Source organism: Mustela putorius, unplaced genomic scaffold, assembly GCF_011764305.1.
Source record: "Mustela putorius furo isolate JIRA1106 unplaced genomic scaffold, ASM1176430v1.1 tig00000765_pilon_pilon_pilon, whole genome shotgun sequence".
NCBI classification, from domain to species: domain Eukaryota; kingdom Metazoa; phylum Chordata; class Mammalia; order Carnivora; family Mustelidae; genus Mustela; species Mustela putorius.
In genome coordinates, this window is record NW_025421470.1 from 8,083,542 (window position 1) to 8,100,085 (window position 16,544).

The 16,544-nt window shown below is 46.3% G+C and overlaps 1 protein-coding gene across 2 annotated transcripts in view; it reads left to right on the forward strand.

Moving 5' to 3' along the window:
* The window catches only part of HLCS (holocarboxylase synthetase), a 216,083-nt gene that overhangs the window by 12,436 nt on the left and 187,103 nt on the right, over nt 1–16,544 (forward strand). For both annotated transcript variants that reach the window (XM_004762146.3, XM_045084515.1), the window contains exon 2: nt 2,028–2,165. In XM_004762146.3, coding sequence (XP_004762203.2) covers nt 2,028–2,165 — 138 coding nt within the window. The remainder of the gene's footprint in view (nt 1–2,027; nt 2,166–16,544) is intronic.

A 16,544-nucleotide genomic window follows, 5' to 3' on the forward strand; every position in this document is an offset into this window, starting at 1 on the left:
TTTCAGCTTTTTTCCTACTGCTCCAGCCTACCGTGGGGGCACCCCTGCCAAGCTAGCCTTGGGTTTTCAGGGATTCTATGACCTGATGTGCTCCTGTTTTTTGAAGTTAACCTTGCCTCACCCTAGAGTTTTGCTCAGGTATCATTGTCTCAAGGGCTTGTTTCTCATGCTTCACACCAGATGGGACAGGCCTGCGCTGTGCCCTCATCCACTTTATTTATTTATTATTATTATTTTAAAAGATTTTATTTATTTATTTGACAGATCACAAATAGGCAGAGAGGCAGGCAGAAAGAGGGGGAAGCAGGCTCCCTGCTGAGCAGAGAGCCTGATGGATGATCCCAGGATCCTGAGATCATGACCTGAGACTTAAGCAGAGGCTTAACCCACTGAGCCACCCAGGCACCGCCCCCCACCCCGCCCCGCCACCATCCACTTTAAATCAACCTTCATATTTCCAGTTTTTATCTTTTCCTCCCTAGGAATTGGGTCTTTTAAAGCTTAGTTTCCAGCTTGCCCTAGAATAGTCACTCAGTGACTTCATTTCAGTGAATGAAGAAGTGGTTAGTGGTCGTTGGGTTTCAGCTCTGACGGTTAAGGCCCACGATTGGAAAATTTGACTAATGATTAGCTACTGTTGATTTCAGCTATAAAATAAGGTGGGGCTAATGATTTGTGGGCTAGCTACCTTGTCAGTCTATCTGGACTGAAGTGACTTTACAGAAATGAATCTTCTGGGGCACCTGGGTGGCTCAGTGGGTTAAGCCTCTGCCTTCAGCTCAGGTCATGATCTCAGGGTCCTGGGATCAAGCCCTGCATCAGGCTCTCTGCTTGGCAGGGAATCTGCTTCCCCCTCTCTCTCTGCCAGCCTCTCTCCCTACTTGTGTTCTCTCTCTGTGTGTCAAATCAATAAATAAAATCTTAAAAAAAAAAAAGAAATGAATCTTCTGTCTTTGTCGCCTCTTGACTTCATATATTTAGAATCAGATGCATAGAATGCATATGTGTATGTAATTAAAGCTCCCACGATATTGATAACTATAATCGAAGACTTTAAACACATTTGAAATTTTAAGCTTTTTGTTGAATATACACGTGTTCTGTGTTTGCGTAAGGTGGACAGTCTGTTGTTTGTCGTTAACTGCTATAATGATAATTATGTTAATCCATGGAGAGGAGTTTTCTCTCCTCCAAATTTTCATTCATTCACTAGTTCAGTAGATGTTTATTAATAGTTTACTATGTGCCAGGTTACTGGGCCAGGTGGAAACATCTTTTGATCCTCCCAGATCAAAAGGGCAAGTTTGAATTGGTAAATGGGCTGTGGTGCCTTGACCTTCTGTTTTGGTGATGTTGAAAGGGCTCACCCTGTGTACCCTTATGTGTCAGCTTTTCTGCTCTGGATATGCCTTGTTTTTAGTGGGTTAAAGCCTTCAAAATTCACTTACTGTCCTTTTATTATTTTAAAATTTATTTAATTAATTTATTTTTTAAAGATTTTATTTATTTGACACAGAGAGAGAGATCACAAGTAGGCAGAGAGGCAGGAGGAGGGAAAGGGGGAAGCAGGCTCCCTGCTGAGCAGAGAGCCTGATTTGGGGCTTGATCCCAGGACCCTGAGATCATGACCTGAGCCGAAGGCAGAGGCTTTAACCCAGTGAGCCACCCAGGTACCCCGAGTCTCCCCACTTTTAAATGTGCGTTTGAGTTGTGATTGGAGGAACTCCTCATGCTCTAAGAAGTAAGGAATGGTGGGGGTAAGCCCAGCTTCAGAATTAATGGTGGATCGCACATACCTAGAGATGTTAAAGTTGTGAAAAAAGGGGATGTTGCAGGTGTTTAAATAGTCGCAGTTCAACCAGAGGCTCAGGATTAATGTGGTCTGTAGGAGGAGAGAGTCTGGTAACCTTATCTCGATGCTGCCTGGAATTACAGAGGAGGGGAGGTCCCAGAGTTGATGTAAGTGGCTGTTGTGATTTGAATTGATATTGAATCCTCTTTTTGTGTATTTCTTTCCCTCTGTCCAGTCCATTGATGACTTGAACAAATGGGCCCTGTTTCTTGTGTCTCCTTTTATACTTGAAGCAGAGCACATCGCATTTGTGACAGAGAGCATTTGGGTGCAAGGTGATAGTTTACAGAGACCGTCGTCCTCTTCAGAAACCGTGAGTAACATGTTTTTAATTTGTGTCTCAGAAGGAAACTATGTCTTAACCAAGAGTAAATTTGTATTTTCCCCCCTGTTCTTTCCTGGCCTCTGTGACCCCCTTTCTTTTGTGGACATTTTGGGTTAAAGAAAAAAATATCATTAAAATCATTTTCACCTGTTTCTTTTTACTTTTTTGAATGTGGCTGCTAGAAAAACTGCCTGAGTGGCTTGTGTTTGGGGCTAATGTCATGTTTTCACTGGGCAGCGCTGCTCGAGGAACATCTAGCCCGTCCCTCCACTTCTTCAAATCAGCCCGAGTGGTTAACTTTTATCCCTATGTATTTCCTAGATGCCTCCGCTAGAGTATTCTTTTTTTTTTTTTAATTTTTAAATTTTTTTATAAACATGTAATGTATTATTAGCCCCAGGGGTACAGGTCTGTGAATCACCAGGTTTACACACTTCACAGCACTCACCATAGCACATACCCTCCCCAATGTCCATAACCCAACCACCCTCTCCCTACCCCTCTCCCCCTGGCAACCCTCAGTTTGTTTTGTGAGATTAAGAGTCTTTTATGGTTTGTCTCCCTCCCAATCCCATCTTGTTTCATTTATTCCTTTCCTACCCCCCAAATACCCCACGTTGCCTCTCCACTTCCTCATATCAGGGAGATCTTATGATAATTGTCTTTCTCTGATTGACTTATATATCTCAGCATAATACGCTCTATTCCATCCACGTCATCGCACATGGCAAGATTTCGTTTCTTTTGATGGCTGCATAGTATTCCATTGTGTATATATACCACATCTTCTTGATCCATTCATCTGTTGATGGACATCTAGGTTCTTTCCGTAGTTTGGCTATTGTGGACTTTGCTGCTATAAACATTCGGGTGCACGTGCCCCTTCAGATCACTGCGTTTGTATCTTTAGGGTAAATACCCAGTTCTGCTGGAGTATTCTGATAACACTTCCAAATTCATAACCTGTCTAAAAGTAGTTGCATATATTTCTCTGCTGGAAAAAAAAAAGACAGTCTCAGAGGAACACCCCAACCTGGTTTCCCTCTCATCTCCTGCATCCTTCCCGCTGTGCAGGTCCCAATTCACTGAGGGCCCCCCACCCCCGGCGGTCTCCACTCGCCTCCTTCTTTTCCACTCTTCATTTCGTGCTCCGCTTCAGATCTTTTGGTTTAAACCGTGGAAATGTAGTCCTGTCTTGTGTCCGTGGGTTTTCCTCTTGATGGCTGGAGTTCTCTTCCTAGACACAAATCCAGGGAAACTCACTGTGGCTCAAGCTTCAGGGGATGGCTTCTCACCAGACTCGGTCATGCCCTTAGGCTCGTGGAAGTCCGACCCTAAGCCCCCTTGTGGGTTTCTTCCCCTTGGGTGTCTGCATGAGTCCTTGCCTCGCCGCCTTCACTCAGCCACCATGTGATCCCTGCCGGCCCCTGGATACTCCAGCAGGGGTTTTGCTGATGGTAGCCGTTGTCGTCACTGGATTTCCATTTTACAAACACCATCTTCAAGCCACTGTATTGGGATGAGAGAAAAGGAAGAGAGGAGGAAGACGAGAAAAACTGACTAGAATTCAGGGTAGACTGAAGTAAAGGCCATGAGACGGGTAAAGATATTTAAAGGAGAGCAAGAAACTGTGTCTGGGTGGCCCGAGAGCCGTCCCTGTGCTGTGGTGCTCCATGTCCTTGGGCAGCCTCCTGATGTTTTATCGAGCCTTATATAGACTTAGGATAATAATAATAATACCATTTATCCAGCCAATTCTATATGATATTATTCTTGTCATTTTGTTTATTTATTTTATTTATTTTTAAGATTTTATTTATTTATTTGACAGAGATCACAAGTAGGCAGAGAGGCAGGCAGAGAGAGAGGAGGAAGCGAAGCAGGCTCCCTGATGCAGGGCTCGATCCCAGGACCCTGGAATCATGACCTAAGCTGAAGGCAGAGGCTTTAACCCACTGAGCCACCCAGGTGCCCCTATTCTTGTCATTTTAGAGAGAAGAAAACTGAAGCCTTAAGATTAAATGGCATTTCTTTCTTTTCTTTTTTTTTTTTTAAAGATTTTATTTATTTGAGAGTAAGCGTGAGTGAGAGAGAGCGATCACAAGCTGGGTTTGGGGGGCAGATGGAGAGGAAGAAGCCGTCTCCCCATTGAGCAGGGAGCCCCGATGCGGGACTTGATTCCAGGACCCTGGGGTCATGACCTGAGCTGAAGGCAGACGCTTAACCTACTGAACCACCCAGGCGCCCCTTAAATGGCGTTTCTAAAGCCACCAGCTGCTAAATGGCAGATGAAGTTTTAACCAGTGTCCATACCCTTTATAGTAGCCAGAGGGATGCATTAGTAGTTTTAAAGAGATCTAGACTTAAAGAGATCTAGACATTGCCTTTTCCTAGTCATAACAACAAAGCTTACATTAACCCGAGGCCAAGCCAGCAATGCTCATGGCTCTTCTCCTGTGTTCAGTAGAAGGACGCCAACTGGTGATGTGAAATTTTTTTGTGAACTCAAGCATTCACCAAAGCAGAAGAGACTACTCAGAAAGTCCTTTTTGTTTAAAACAATGATTTTCAGTGTATTAAAATTACAAATTAAGTTATCAATTAGGTTGAATCGTGAAAGTGCCAATATTTGGCCTTTTTTTTTAACCTTTTTTTTTTAACCGATTTGGGCTTTTAAGTCCTAATTTACCATTCTTAGAAGTTTAACAAAAAGTTGTGATCACGGTTAATGGAATTTCTGAATAATATTTGTCCTGTTCAGAAGCTCAAATATCTTAAAACACTGTATTTTATTTTTGGATTCTAGCCAGACAGACTTGGGTTAATCCTAATCCTTGATCAAAAGTGTACTCTTGTCATTGGTTCATGCATGGCCTTCATTCGCTGATGAATTTGAAATTATATGATAAATACCCACGAATGGAACATGTACCTATGTGAGCCCCCAGAGTCTATCCACGCATTCTTCCTCCCCTGCCCCTACCTTCTCCCTCCCCAAACCAACTTCTTTTTAGATAACATAAGTCATCTGAGTGACCAAACATCATGTTACTGAACACTTACATAATTCTTAGAAATTATTAAACTTAGAGTAAGCTTGATGTTTTCTTAGACATGCTAATATTACTTGGTATGTAGTAAGATTTTGGCTTAAAACCAACACCAGGATTTCTAAAATATTACCGTTACATAAAGTATGCGCAGATTCCTTAACACAAAATGTGACTGCTCTGTTCTTGAGTTCCTAACTTATTGTTCCTTAATTGTACCCCTTTCTGGGGTTCAAAGACGTGGCGCATCTGAGGGAACATCGTTACTGTGTTATGGAGGGTAGAGGCTAATGTAGAGAGCTACTGTATCAGAGACCCCGAACCATCGCAGAGCAAAAAGCTAGAAGTTTCTTTCTCTCTCAGGGAGGCGGTTCTGCTGTGTAAGGCCATCCAGGCACCCAGTTCCCTTCTGTGTGTTGCCCTCAGCTCCTCTCTGCCTGCCTCGTTCACTTCTTCTTTTTTTTTTTTAAAGATTTTATTTATTTATTTATTTTACAGAGAGAGAGAGAGAGAGAGAGAACAAGTAGCAGAGAGGCAGGCAGAGAGAGAAAAGGGGAAACAGGCTCCCCGCTGAGCAGGGAGCCCGATGCGGGACTCGATCCCAGGACCCTGAGATCATGACCTGAGCTGAAGGCAGCGGCTTAACCCACTGAGCCACCCAGGCGCCCCTTGTTCGCTCTCTTGGTAGAGGCTGGTTCCTGTTAGCCCCGCTGCTGTTGTCAGCCTCCTGCACATTCTCGCCCTCAGGTTGGGGGATGAGGGGATCAGGGCCAGTCAGCTTCCCCTTTAAAAACTGAGATCGGAAGTTTCACGGGCCACTCATGTACCTGTCCCCTTAGCCACAGGGCAGGCTGCGACCTGCAGTCCTCGCGGGACAAGGAAAGGAAGGGAAGAACAGAAGACCAGATTTTGGGAGATAATTAACATTTCTCACAGTTTTCATTTCATTTAATATACATTCTAATGAAGATTTACTTAAGATCTTGCTTAATGGCAATGACTTATTTCTTAATTTTCTGAGGGAGAAAGAACGTGCCCCTTCCTACTCCCCAAGGAAGACGACTACTGTCCAGATAATTCATTTTCTTTACGATCAGAGGCTTCGGTGGGTCTCGCAACCAGGAGCCAGAGACATTCCGAGATATTTTTTGGACCACTCTGGCTATTACACTGTACTTTATTTTATAAGTTGGGCCTTAAAACTTAAAAAGGAATTGATGTCAGGCACCTGGCTCAGTGGGTTGCCCACCACCCCTCCAATCCATGCCCTCCCATTGTGCTTGTCTCGGTGAACTTTAACTGTTCATTTACTTAGCTGTTGTCCCTCCCACACTGTGAGCTCCCCAAGTTGACAGGGACCATCATCTCTGAATGCACCTTGCATCTCCATAGGACTCATCACTCCAGCGCTGGCACACAGTGTGGCATATGATAGGCACTTGATAAACCCTAGATGAATGGATGAGTGCCTTCATAGCAAGTGAATTTTTGGCAACAAAAGAATTATGTATGACTTTTGGGTCATCAGTTCTTACTAAACAAGACTGTTAATGTTATTACAGAATGCACTGAAAATTGAGCTGAATCTACCATGCTCCACTGGTATTTATTGTGGCACCTTAGTAAAATAAGTGGAACACAGCAGATGTTCAGTAAATACTTTAATGAATGACTTAATGAAAATATGAATATATGAAGGCTACAATTTTTTCAGAACTGAATTCCGGGGACGCCTGGGTGGCTTCGTCAGTTAAGCATCTGCCTTCGGCGCAGGTCATGATCCCAAGGTCCTGGGATCGAGTCCCACATCAGGCTCCCTGCTCAGTACAGGCCCTCCGTCTCCCTCTGCCTTTGCCTTATACATCCTCCTGCTTGTGCTCTCTCTCTCTCTTTCACTCTGTGTGTCAAATAAATAAAGAAAATCTTTAAGAATAAATAAAAACTGAATTCCTAAGATTCATTTATTTGTTGTTGGAGTCTATAGAATGACCACAAATGGAAGTAATTTGAGGGGTGCTTGGGTGGTTCAGTTGGTTAACGGTCCAGCTCTTGGTTTTGGCTCAGGTCATGATCCCAGGGTGTGGGGCTCCAGCTCAGCAGGGAGTCTGCTTCTCCTTCCCCTTTGCCCCTCCCCCTTCATGCTTTCTCTCTCTCTCACTCTCTCTCTCAAATAAGTCAATAAAATTAAAAAAGTTTTTTTTTTTAAAAAGTCATTTGAGATATCCACAATTAAAAAGGATATTTTAAATATCTGTAAGAGTTCCATAATCCTAGAAATAGGAAAGAATGTGACATGTATCAAGTTCAAAGTCTTTCTTACATACAGATTTTCACTTTACCATCTCAGGGTCCCGTTAAACTCAAAGGACTTGAGAGTCAAGTGCAAGATACATAGATTCATAGACGCCCCCCTAAAAGCAAAACCCCATTAAGCAATCAACCCAAATAAGAACTGCAGAGTTAATGAGAAGACAGTGAACTATGAGATCCATTCCTTTTTTTAAAGTGGGCTCCATGCCCAAGCAGGGTGAGGTCAGGAAGGACTTTCCGGGGAAGGTGATAGATGAGTTTCAAAGGAAAAATAGGGATTTGGTGCAGAGGAGGGAAGGGTTTCCCGGTAGAACGGCAGGTGCAGAAGCATACAGAGGTTTGCACCTGAGGACTGGGTCAGTACAATTTCATCTGCAGTAACATGACTTGGGGGAGTGGCCCAAGATAAGGCCAGAGGAGAACGATGGGCTGGACTGTCGTGTGGAAAATTATCTGGATGCAGCAGTAGCTTTTAAAAACCGGGGCACCTGGCTGGCTACGTCCGTAGAGCGTGCAGCTTTTATCTTGAGCTTAGGAGTTGAGCCCCACATTGGGTGTAGAGGTTACTTAAAAGTAAAATCTTAAAAAAAAAAAAAAAAAAAAAAAGAGCATGACCAGGCAGGCTTTCCCAGCAGTCACAGAGTAGAGAAGCTTGCAGACCAAGTTAAGGTACGTGAATGACACAGTTCATGGATTAATTTCAAAACATGCAGCAAGAAGCACGTGGAGAGATCTGGGGTCAGCTGACCCTTAGGATTAGCTGCGAGGGCCCAGAGGAGGTTAAAGCAGGGGCTTGTCAGGTGGAGGGTGTGTGTGGCTGGCACACACTTGTTCTGCTGGGGAGACTCAGGACTTGTGTCCTGGAAGAGCTGTGTGCCAGCTGTGCTTTTCATCTGTTTCTAGGCAGAGTATACGTGGGACTCTAAGGGGTGGCTGATTCAGGGATGACTGAACTGTCAGTCTCAAGGTGGCATGATTTGTATCTTAATAATAATTAAGATTTGGGGCACCAGAGTGGCTCAGTGAGTTAAGGCCTCTGCCTTTGGCTCAGGTCATGGTCCCAGGGTCCTGGGATCGAGCCCTGCATCGGGCTCTCTGCTCAGCGGGGAGCCTGCTTCCCTTCCTCTCTCTCTGCCTGCCTCTCTGCCTACTTGTGATCTCTGTCAAATAAATAAATAAAATCTTAAAAAATAATAATATTTAAGATTTACTTGGTATGTCTACGACTCTGACTAGGAGTAGTGCTTTCCTTGGTTCTTTCCATTTTACCTGTGTTCATTACACGTATGTTCCACTGATGTCCTCAATCTTTAGCATGTCTTGTAAGTTACATACTTCATGTATGGGTTTCGCCCACGCTCTTGTTTTTCCACGTAGCAGAGCTGAATATTCTTCGATAGTCAGCAAATGCACATAATGCAAAGATCACAGAAGGTTTATATGCACTCATTAAGAATTTGGGCTTTATCCGAGGGATGGTAGTTTTTGGTGGATTGGGGATCACTCGTGGAGATTGGGAGTAGGGCGGAAGGGCTCGGGGAGGGGCCGCTGTAAAGAATGCAGTTTCGTGCATTGTTTTGGTCAGCTTTGCTGCAGTAACAGATGACCCTAGCATCTCAGTGGCTTCTAACAACAGATCTTGGTTTCTTGGTTGGCCGATGTGTGGGCTCCGCAGTGATTTCAAGCTGGGACTCTGCTCTGGGCTCTGCTCTGTGCATCTTTCTCGTGCAGGGACCTGGGTTGAAGGAGTAAGTCCATCTTTGGATGGGCCATTCACACCATGGGGAGGAGCAGGAGCTGGCCAGACTCAGGGTAGTGGATTGTCCTATATGATGTGGTGCACGGGACTTCCAAGGCTAGATCGTAGGACACGTGGCAGCTTCTGCCTGGGCTCTGGGAATGCACCTCCCTTGCTGCCAAGTGAGGACAGTGGGCAGCTCCAGCAGGTGGGCAGCTCTCACTGGCCGGGTGAGGGAGCCGTCCTGGAAGTAGAGCATCCTGGCCCAGTGGAGGGACTGGACCCGAGCCTCCTGGAGCAGAGTTGAACTGTCCCTGCCAAGCCCTGCCCGCATTGAGACTGAACAAAATAAATGATTAGCTGAAGCCGCTACATTTTGGGTGGTTTGTTACACCGCAGTGGGTAACGAAAACACTTGGGATGTCTCTTTCTCTTTTTTCTTTTAAAGATTTATCTATTTACTTACTTGAGAGAAAGAGAGAGAGAGCGAGAGAGCGAGCGTGCATGCACACAAGCTGCGGGAAGGGCAGTGGGAGAGGGAGAAGCAGCCTCCCTGCTGGGCAGGAAGCACCACGGGGCTCAATCCTGGACCCTGGGACCATGACCTGAGACCTGACCCGAAGGCCGATGCCCAACCAGCTGAACCACCCAGGCGTGCCACACCTGGGGTGCCTTTTAAAACTTCTTCCTCACCTTACCGGCATCGGTGGGATGGGCACGGGAAGTGGGCCATGACCAGTCGGGGAGGCTAATGCTGTCGACCCTTAGATGGGGGCCTTAGGGGCCTATGGGACTCCTCCAGGACCCAAGCACTGTAAACAGTCTGTGACAGCAAGGGTCTTTCTCTTATTTTCTGACGGAGGCTCCGGTACTCGGCCAATTAAGGCCCCAGGACCTCCTTTTTCCTGGGGTGTCTTGTCAGTCCTGGTTCTGCAGTACGACATGGTTTCACTGATCATGTCAGCTTTTGCTTTCTGTGCAGCTGTGACGTCCCTTATCCCGTCGCTTGATTTTCCAGCACCCCTCTCCTGAAACATGGTAGGGCACATTATCTTTTCAAATGACAGAGAATGAGAATGGGGTTTGTAGCCATCCTTTGTCTTCTGTATTTGCGAACTGAAGGCTGCAGGGGTAACCCCTTTCCCCCCTCTCTGAGTTTCACATTCCTCCTGTCTCTGCGTGTCTCACCTTCCTTCCTCCAGTTTGTCGCTACAAATTTTTAAAAACCTCGTGTATAATTAATTATAATTAAGTTGGTTTAGAAGAAAGAAAGCGCGTGTATGCCCATATACGTGTATGTGTATATATAAATATACAAACATGCGGGGGTGGGGGGAGGGAGGTGGTGGGGAGAGAGATCCAGAAACATTTATTTAAAGAATTGGCTCCCCTGATGGTGGAGTGTGCACGTCCAGAATTTGCAGGGCCAGCGGAAAGGCGGGACACTCAGGGCAAGTAGGTGTGGCTACTGGAGTCACGAGGTCTTCTTCCTTGGGGGAGCTCAGTCTTTTTCTCAGAAGATCTTTAATGTTTGAATCAGTCGACTTGGTGTCTCCTAGGTGGCTCAGTTGGTTGCGTGTCCAACTCTTGATTTCAGTTCAGGTCATGATCTCGGGGTGGTGAGATCGAGCCCCCCATCTGGGTGTGGAGCCTGCTTGAGATTCTCCTTCTCCCTCTGCCGCCTGTCACCTCCCTCTCTTTTAAAAAAAAAATGTTAATGACATCTAATACATTCCGGGTCACGTCTGGCCTGAAACTGGGTGCATATCCGGGTCCTGTGGTCTAGCATCGCCTCCTCCGCGGAGGACGATCAGCTGCCTGTTGCCACGTCTGCTCCCACAGTTGCCCCCACATTTGCTGCAGAACTTCATCCTCCCCTCCTTACCCCCCCCCCCCAACGTGGAGGCCGCCCCGCCCGGAGCATGTAATCCAGTGGCCCCGGCCCTCCTCGAGGACGTGTGTTGAGTAGAGCAGGTCCACCACTGCCTCCTGTCATCGAGGTAACCCCAAGTCCGAGCTTTGGTTATGGAAGGGATTTCTGCCAGGAAATCCCTTTGTTTGGGGCTGACCGGGGCTTCCTCTCCTTTGATCTTCGGGGTAAGCCTTTGGTTTGACTTCCCTTTTCTTTCTCAATCCCTTTGTTTCCACCTTGAAGTGCAAACTGTCTGCTTTTAGACAAACAGTGCTGGATGCCTGGGCGACAGCCTGGCTTCGCTTTGATGGAGGACACGGTGCTGCCTGGGGAGTTTGCATGGTCTGCGGCTCCCAGACCGCGTTTCTACAAAGAGGAAATGCACTTAGGTGGGGAATCAGCTGGCTGAGTTGAGAAACCTGATCAGGACGTGTGTGTATTGTTCTCTGGGCGCTTCCTGTCCTTCCCCTGGTTCGTTTATCTCCCACGTCTCTCCTTCAGGGGTGTCTGAGAATTTAATTATTGGCTCCTTTTACACGATATGCTTGCTTTGAGGCCCAGCCCCACACCGTGCCCGCTCCAGCAGGGGCTGAATCAACTTTGGAACAACTGGACTCGGGGCTGGGTCTCCTCTGGCTGAGTGTCCTCATGCATGCATTGCCTGCGACAATCCCGAAAACAGAGACGCCTTAGCCTGGTGCTGTCCCTTTCACGGTTCCCACCCTCCCTCCCCTGCAGAGTCAGCTCTTGCCCAGGCCAGAGTTTATCCTCTCATCCCCCTGAGCTGGCCTCCTTCCTCCATCCTCAAAGCTGGAAATCAGCTAAAGATCTGCCCAAATTGTCCGCTTCCGCTCTCACCTCGGATCAGAGGCGAGGATTTGAAATGCGGAGCCCCATCAGATCGCTGGTCAGGGGAGTCCTGCTCCTTCTGGTTCCAGGTCTGGCGGGAGGTGGACAAGTGTGCGATCAGGTGGAGGCAGGGCTACCCGTAGAGCTTAAAGAAAATCCCGACGGTTCTCTTCCTCCAAATATTCTAGACCCATTAGTGGGTTTCAACCTTTTTTTTTTTTTTTAAAGATTTTATTTATTTATTCGACAGAGAGAGATCACAAGTAGGCAGAGAGGCAGGCAGAGAGAGAGGAGGAAGCAGGCTCTCCACCGAGCAGAGAGCCCGATTCGGGGCTTGATCCCAGGACCCTGAGATCATGACCTGAGGCAAAGGCAGAGGCTTAACCCACTGAGCCACCCAGGTGCCCCTCAAATCAGTTTTTGACCACTCGGGGGATATGGTCTCCGTCGAGAATACCTGCTTCCAGGATGTCATGTTCAGCATAGTAAGTGCCTCTCTGTGGACCAGGCACTTTGCCCATCATTCCTGTTTACCTCTCCCGGTCACCTTGTGAGGTGGGTAATCTTACATTTCCACCTTACAGACGGGAAACCCAAGAATAGAGAATTTGAGTGACTTGCTTGGGTCACACACCTGTTAGCAGGAGGAGCCGGAACATTTGGGTTCTGGATCCTCCCACTGTCTAGGCTGTCCAGGAGCAGTGTGGGAATAAGCAAACTACCTCGATTATTTTCTTTTTAAAATTTACAATGGGGCGCCTGGGTGGCTCAGTGGGTTAAACCTCTGCCTTCGGCTCAGGTCATGATCCCAGCGTCCTGGGATCGAGCCCCGCATATCATGCTCTCTGCTCGGCAGGGAGCCTACTTTCCCCCCTTTCTCTGCCTGCCCCTCTGCCTACTTGTGATCTCTCTCTCTATCAAATAAATAAATAAAATTTTAAGAAAATAGAAAATTGACATATAATGCGTATGCCATAAACCTCATCCTTTTGAGTATCCAATTACAATTCAGTGGTTGTGCAATTACCACTATCTAATGCTGTTTTCCTCACCCCAAAAAGAAACACATATCCATCAGTGGCCACCCTCCACTTCCCCATATCCTGGCAACTACTCATCATCTACTTGTTAACTCTTTAGATTTGTCTGTTTTGGATATTTCATATACGTAGAGACCTGTAATATGGGACCTTTCGTTATTGGCTTCCTTCACTTAGTGTGACGTATTTAAGATTCATCGACGTTGTGACATGAATCAGTAGTTCATTCTTTTTCATGGCTGAATAATACTCTGTTGTATGGAGAGATACATTTTATGTCTCTCTATTTTATGAGAGATACATTTATGTATCCTTCATCTGTTGATAGACTTCTGGGTTGTTCCCCCTCTTTGGTTATTATGAATAATGCTGCTATGAACATCTACATACAACTTTTGTGTGTGTACATGTATTTTCAGTTCTTTTAGTTATATACCTGGGAGTGCAATTGCTGGGTCTTTTGGTAATTCTGTGTTCAAGTTTTTAATTTTTATTTATTTATTTATTTAGATTTTATCTATTTTAGAGATAGAGAGAGCATGAGCGGGGGTAGGAGCACAGGGAGAGGGACAAGCAGACTTCATGCTGAGCTTAGCCCCTGACCTGGGGCTCTTCCTTGACCCTGAGATCATGACCTGAGTCGAAATCAAGAGTCGGATGCTCAGCCAACCAAACGTACCGCTCCCCCTCCAGCCACCCAGCACCCCTGTGTTTAACTTTTCGAGCTGTACCACTCTTTCCCGAAGAGGCCGCGCCGTTCTGTATTTCCACCAGCAGTGCAGTAGGGCTCTGATTTCTCAGCATCCTCAGCAACACTTGTTGGAATCCATCCTTTTGATTATACCCATCCCAGCAGAGCTGAAGTTTCTCATCGTGGTTTTGATCTGTGCTTCCCTATGACTAATCAGGGACGTTGTGCATATTTTCAAGTGCTTATTGCCATTTGTATATTTTCTTTGGAGAAATGTCTGATCAGATCCCTTGTCCGTTTTTTTTAAAGAGTTTGCTCATTTATTTGAGAGAGTGAGAGAGCATGTGTGAGAGGGCGCCAACAGCGGGCAGGGGCGGAGGGAGAGGGAGAAGCCGATTCCCTGCTGAGCAGGGAGCCCAGTGCAGGACTCCATCCCGGGACCCCGGGACCGTGACTTGAGCTGGAGACAGATGCTTAACTGACTGAGCTACCCAGGCGCCCTGCCTCTGTCCATTTTTAAATTGGATGTTTTGTCTTTATTGTTGTAGGAGTTCTTTTTTTCTACATTTTTATGCATTGTGGGTACAAGTCTTTTTATCAGATACGTTATTTGCAAGTATTTTCTCCCATTTTGTGAATTGTCTTCCCACTGTCTTGAAGCTATTCTTTGAAGCACAAAGATTTTAATGAAGTCCCATTTATCTGGTTTTTTCAAAAGTTCAAGATTGATGTGCTCTCTGCAAAACCATTGCCTTGTCTGAGGTCATGACGATTTACACCTGTTTTCTTCTAAGGATTTTATAGTTTTAGCTCTGATATGGAGAAATTGGCCCAGTTTGACTTGACTTTTGCATGAGGTAGGGGGTCTGTTTTCATTCTTTTGCATATGGATATCCCATTGTATCAGCACTGTCTGTTGAAAAAATTGTTCTGTCGCTGTTAAATTGTCTTGGCAACATTATCCAAAATCAGTTTTCTGTAGGTGTGTGTGGTTTCTGTGTACTCAGTTCTATTCCATTGATCTGTCTTCCTGTCCTTATGCCAATTGTTGACTTTTGAACCCCTCGTTTCCTGGGTGAGCAAGTTCCCTCAAGGCAGTGGTGGCTTGCCTCATGGGAATTCCCTTTCCCCTTGTAGGGTCACGATTTATCCCAGTGCTGGGCCCGCCATGCTTCATTATCTAATCATTTCTTCAGTGCTTTCAAGGTGATGTTTTATTGATGTTATCAGCACTTTCTCATTGTTCAGCAGAAGTTAGTTCTAAAAACTTAACCTATCGGTATAAAAAATGGAATTCAAAATTATTTATTTCCAATTATGAGATTTGGGGCAGTGTATTCCTGAGATGATTTGTTTTGGGAAGTAGGGAAATTCTTCATGGCACCTTTAAAAAAGACCACTCTATCCACTTGCTTTTTTTAAAAAAATTATTTTTATTAACATATAATGTGTTATTTGCCCCAGAGGTACAGGTCTGTGAATCATCAGGCTGACACACTTCACAGCACTCACCGTAGCGCATACCCTCTCCAGTGTCCATCACACAACCTAGCCACTTGCTTTTAAAGCCAGATTCGGGGCACCTGGGTGGCTCAGTGGGTTAAGCTGCTGCCTTCCGCTCAGGTCATGATCTCAGGGTCCTGGGATGGAGCCCCACATCGGGCTCTCTGCTCAGCAGGGAGCCTGCTTCCCCCTCTCTCTCTGCCTGCCTCTCTGCTACTTGTGACCTGTCAAATAAATAAATAAAATCTTTAAAAAAAAAATAAAGCCAGATTCATAATAGCCAAAAATGGTGGCTTTCATCAGTTGAGCACTCTGCTGTCCCAGGCTCTCTGCTGGTGGCGTTATGTACTCTGGCATCTCGTTAACGCAGCAAACCCACAGGATGCCTGGTGCTCATATCATTATTCCAGCTCTATGAATGAGGAAGCTGGGACTCCAGACATTCTGAGACTTGCCTGAGGGCGCGCAACTAAGAAGAATCCAGGTGGACCCAGACCCAGGTCCTTGACTCCAGAGTCAGGCTCCTAACCCCCCCACCCCCACCCCCTAGCTCGCCTTCTCATCCAGGGTTCACATCCTTCTCTTAGAAAAACTGGACCCTGTCAAGGACGGAGTTTTTTCTGCTGTCACGTTCCCTGCCCCCTTGTGGGGGGAATGTGCATTGGACTAGGCTGTTGCTCTCTGGAGGGTCCTTGTCAGTTGTTTTCCCAGTTGTAGGAATCGAGGGGAAGGCCCATGTGGAACTTGCTGGGCTGAGGCTGCAGGGCTGAGGTGTGCAGCGCGTGGGAGCGCCAGAGAGAGCTCGGGGCCCAGGACGGGGAAGTGCACACACGTGCCTTGGGGGTCCCAGTGCAGCTGGTCTCAGACCACACCAGGGCAAAGCTGGTCTACAGGTTACATTATAAATCACTGGATATTGTGGACCAGTTGCTTTCTCCTATTTCCTGTTACTAAAGGGCACACCGATGTATTTCCATGTCTGGAAAATGGCCCTTTCCCCTTTCAGCTCCTTGCAAAGCAGTGCAGTCTTCAACTGCTTGCTCTTAAAAGAGCAGAGAGAGAGATCACAAGTAGGCAGAGAGGCAGGCAGAGGGAGAGGAGGAAGCAGGCTCCCCACCGAGCAGAAAGCCCTATGTGGGGCTCGATCCTAGGACCCTGAGATCATGACCCGAGCCGAAGGCAGAGCCTTTAACCTACTGAGCCACCCAGGCGCCCCATCGACTAATCAATTATTGAACGCCACACATGTTGGCTAATTGAATTTAAATACAAAA